This window comes from Morone saxatilis, unplaced genomic scaffold (genome assembly GCF_004916995.1).
Source record: "Morone saxatilis isolate NCDOM2014 unplaced genomic scaffold, NCSU_SB_2.0 Contig14, whole genome shotgun sequence".
Lineage (NCBI taxonomy): Eukaryota > Metazoa > Chordata > Actinopteri > Moronidae > Morone > Morone saxatilis.
Window position 1 is genome coordinate 919,714 of NW_023339696.1, and position 4,890 is coordinate 924,603.

The window sequence follows — 4,890 nt, forward strand, 5'->3', positions numbered from 1 at the left end:
AAAGGGAAATAAAAAGAAGTTAAAAAAAAAGAAAGAAAGATGGACCAAAGGGCTTCAGAGTGTTATATAACTGTAACTGCTGATAACTTGCCTACACAAGTCTACAGTGTGCACTCACTCTGTGAGGGCACAGCGGTGCGTTGAACTAAATACTAATGTCAGGCCATATGCAATCACAGTATACACTATAACAGCATAGTGAGTAACTTTAAGTATAGTAAGTAAAATAACTTTCCCAGGTCATCAAATACAGAAGCTGAGATGAGACTCAACAATCAACTATCTTGGACAAAAAAATTTGTGATACATGATATTATTGTGATAATCATTAAAATATACGTAATACTTTCAAAATGGCACTAAAACATACTGGAGTCACTTAACCTTACATTTTGTTAAGAAACACATATTTATTGCATCACAGACAGAATCTCATTATTATTATTATTATTATTTTGGAATCTATACTATTTCCACACATCCAGTTTAATGTTTTTTGTGGGGGATACAACGGGTGAGCTGAGCCTTCAGACATGGTGACAGGATTAGGATTTTGGAGTGACTAGAAAGATGCTGGCTCCCGCTTGTCCCTTTGTTAAAAAAAAAAAATGGAAATCAATCTAGGACTGTATGCTGGAGAGAAAAACAGCTTTGCGGCTGTGGCTCAGAGATAGAGCGGGTACTAATCGGAAGGTTGACGGTTTGATTTGGCTCCTCTCGCTGCACGAGAGTGTCCTCAAGTGTCCTTGAGCAAGCTATACATACAATAATACATCGCATTGAGTGCTTGAATGCTTGAAAGACTAGAAAGGAACTATATAACTATATAAATGTACCATTTTTCAAGTCAAGCCATGTAAGGATATTCACAGTTATCCCTAAAATGGAAAGTCTGTGTTTTTATTGTGATACGCCATAATATTGTATGTCATCCCATCCCTACTAACTATAGAGATGAAGTATATCTGGGCGTTGCTTAAAAACGGACATGGGTGGGACTTACCTGAAGTTGTTCATTTTAGCCTAAAATTGCTGCAGGTTGATATATAAGTTGCTATATTTATTAAAAAACTATCCACAGAACAAGTTCAGAATTGAGCTTCAGAGCAACTATCTACAGTAGTTTTGTGTTCATTATAAAACAGATATTGACACATTTTACTCTGATAATACTAAAACATTATTATTATTATCTTTACCAGGTACTCGTTTCAGCTGAGTAATCGCTCAACCCAAGCTTACTAACTGCAATTTATGTAGTTACAGCACCTTAAACATACGCAGACATGTTGAATAGAGATTAGGTAGGTGTCTGCTGCTAACCCTTTTACTGTAGCTCAAATCAAATCCAAATGGAAATGGTAGCAAGGAGGTTTAGAAGAGAGATGGGTAAATAAGATGATTCAGCAATATGGGATGATATGACTCAAAGATGTGATGAATCATATGGTTAGACCCTAATATTCAAAGGTTGTGGGTGTGAAAATGGTATACCTCACCTGTCTGTTGAGCTTGACAGCCAGGATGTTGTTGGGGTAGCTGTAGTTGCAGATCTCCGTCCCCTTCTTGAAGTGGTAGATGTTCATGCGCTGTGGCATGGCGGTGCTCACCACGACTACCAGACTGCTAGAGAAGAGACGCTCCACGATGTAGACATCTGGAGTCTCTGCTGGGGGAAAACAGGAAGCAGACAGACGGGCAGTGGTGAGGACACCACTTTAGGACACCCAGAGACAGACATTAAAATACCAAAACCTACCCTTGAAAGAGATACAGACACTGTAACCGCTTTAATTTCACACTATATTCTTTATATTCTTTATCTGTGGCTACACATTTTGACCAATAAAGGCAGGTCTGAATTAGAGGCCTGGTCTGGATTTGTAAAAGTTCTTTGGATAGATAAAACCTCTTAAACCCCACCTGGTCGCCCGCTTGAGTGAGTTCTACGCTGCTTAGATAACCTACACAAATGTAAATGTTAAAACATTTGTCAATATGGCCATGCTACACATTGATCAGTCAGATTCTCCACAGCTCAATCCTCCAGCTCATTTTACAGAAACCATGAGCACCAAAGTGTTAAATGATCAAATGAGTGATACCTTATTCATATGTTATTCAATAGAAGTAATATTCATACTGCTTTAAAAAAATCTATCTGATAGTAATTTCCATCTTTGCTGAACAAGAGTTTTGTACAAAAGGAATTAAAGGCCTGTTCCAGATAAAGGCATGTTGGGTTCAGTGATTGAAGCAAATACAACTCCGGGCCATTAATTGAAGTTTTACAGTATACTAAATCAAATAAACTGCATTATATGTAGAGCCTGACCAATATCAGCACACAGGCATGGGACGATTTTAAGTCACAGTTATCTTGGCTGAATTAATGTGGTTATTGATATTACCATGATACTCATCAAGATATACTTAAAACTCCTAAAATGGCACTCAAGGAGGATATTCACAATGATCACAATAATGGAAATTCACCATAATAATGGTAATGTTTTTTATTGCGATATCATTCCATCCCTATCAGCAGGGCTAATGTTATCAACTGTTTTAAGCTTACCAAAGATCAGTGCCTGAAATGGGCAAGTAGTAGTACAAGAGTACCAGCACTTCTTACTGAGTGCTATCTCTAGTGAGTGTGGCACCAAGGTCTGGACCTCAGTATTTGTCCGAGTGGTAAACAATAAAAGTTGTGAAATAATTGCCAAAAATAACTACTTTGATACTGTGATGCAAGCCCCCTAGCCACTCAGCAAGTTCAGCTTTTGCATGGACGCTGTACTTCTAAAACCCTGTGTACAACAATGGTGGTGAGTAACTGTGTCTCCATGTAAATACAGCTAGCTTAATGCTAAGAAAACAGCACTGAAAATGAAAAAGAATTAGGGTAAATAAGGAACCATGCCATGATATATATGCTCCACAACGTGAAACTCTCACAGCTAATCTCCACATGTCAGGCTGACTTAACCAGACCACGTCAGACAGCACACCAGACTGGACCTGACACTGCAGACTATAGACCAAACACAGCCGTTCTGGGGAAACTCTCTTCTTCTTCACTGCCGTGGGAAGCTCCTGCCAAGAGCCACGAGCACTGTGTAATTACAGTAAGTTGGGCCTTGTCTTCCAGTCACGGAAACCCCAAATCGACCCAGTGAGTACTGTGATGTGGAGACAGGCAAGCTTCCCTGAGGTCAGAGATAATCACCGCCTCTGTTTACAGGCACAGAGAATTCCCTTCCCTTCATTATTCACTGTGGGCCAACACACATACATCATAATTATGTTGAGCTCATATTGTGATGAGGTCGTATATTTAGCAGGAACCTGGTTCAAATGTCTGGCGTCCTCCCACATTTAACTGGTGGCTAAGGTTGTGTTTCCATCATGTTGTGGGAATGTTCGCACAATATATTCTCAAAAACTGTTTTTTTGACAATACTTGCTGACAAACACTCATATAATATACCAGTTAGGTCTAATATTGACACATTTAACCCCAGTTTTATTCCTCTTTGTTTTATGATGCAGCTACCAGGATATTTGGTCATTTTAATCAATTTCCAGATGTTTCCATGACTGGAAAACTAGGCTCTAAATTTCCAGGTTTTCCAGGACATGTGGGAACCCTGTTTCTACCTAACAAAGTCAGGTCACCCTGATTCTGTTTGACCTGAATGGAACAGAACCTGCAAATATTACATTGAATATTTGATACAAAATTCACTACATTTTAGTTTTTGTTTTCCTCACAACACTATGGGTATTTTTGATGTCAAGAAAAACTAATATCTAGTATTAGTATAGAGATAATTTATTTCCTTTGTGTCAGCAGTTAGCTACTGTTGTGCAGTAAAAGACTGAGGGGGAATGAACAGTTGAAACTCGTAGCAGGAGACAGACCTAAGCAAAAACAGCCAATAAGAGTATGAAGAATAGACAGATTGTGCACTGTGGGTAAATGTAACTCAGTGTTTCTTTTAGGGAAACCTGAGGAACGCGACATGGCCAAACATGTGAGCTCATCAGCAGCAGACGGCTCACTCTGGGACAGACTGACTAACAAAACAGCTCAGTTTACATGGATGCTTTCATACTGTTTGTCCTGTAATGAATGAAACTCCACCAGGGACACATGGATGCTGGTGTTCATGCTGCATCATAAAGTGGGACAGATTACGAGGTAAGCTCAGTAAATTGTCGGTCAAATATAATCATATAACACATCATATGTGTTATATGATTAGCCAGCATGTGTTAATAAATTTACACTAAGAATAGAATAAATATTGGCAAATCATTTATTTATTTTATTTTTCACTTTTTATTATTTCTCTCTTTCTCAATACACGCAATATAAACATTTCCATTTTGTTCATTATCATTGTTCTACTTATTGCTGATGGTGATAATCAAATTATTGTTATTAGTATTATTGTTATATTACATGGTTATTATTATTATATAAAACATATTACTATTATCCCACACTTACAATACAAAACAAATGTGTACCTGTTCTAACTGCAGTAACTGCTATCTCACCGTTGAATTTCGTATGAATTTCCTCTTCTTTTTGTGTTTCATATATGTACCACGTTACGTTATTTGTTTTCTTGTTTTTGTGTATTTTATTCCTGTTTAGCATTGTTCTGTATCTGTACAGTCACTATTGTTTAACATTTGTTTTTGCACAAAAAAACAAACAAAACCTTTTACACTGAAATGTGGTTGCTCCATACTGACCACTCTCATGGATACAGTCCAGTTTTTCCACCATGGTCAGAGAGAACAGCTTGTAGCCAGTCTTTGTTCCCAAAGCCAGGGACCTGCAACGCACACACACACACACGCACACACACACGCGCA

The 4,890-nt window shown here is 38.1% G+C and overlaps 2 protein-coding genes across 3 annotated transcripts in view; one reads left to right on the plus strand and one right to left on the minus strand.

The window, feature by feature from the left end:
- Nucleotides 1-4,890, plus strand: part of zgc:158403 (tetratricopeptide repeat protein 39A) — a gene marked incomplete at its 5' end in the record, with an annotated part of 767,589 nt that overhangs the window by 495,633 nt on the left and 267,066 nt on the right.
- LOC118322512 (WD repeat domain phosphoinositide-interacting protein 1-like) overlaps nucleotides 1,500-4,890 on the minus strand; it is a gene marked incomplete at its 3' end in the record, with an annotated part of 6,757 nt that continues 3,366 nt past the window's right edge. Inside the window, 2 exon segments of one of the 2 annotated variants that reach the window (XM_035654216.1) lie at nucleotides 1,500-1,666; nucleotides 4,768-4,850. In XM_035654216.1, the coding sequence (XP_035510109.1) occupies nucleotides 1,500-1,666; nucleotides 4,768-4,850 (250 nt within the window). 2 annotated transcript variants of the gene reach the window in all.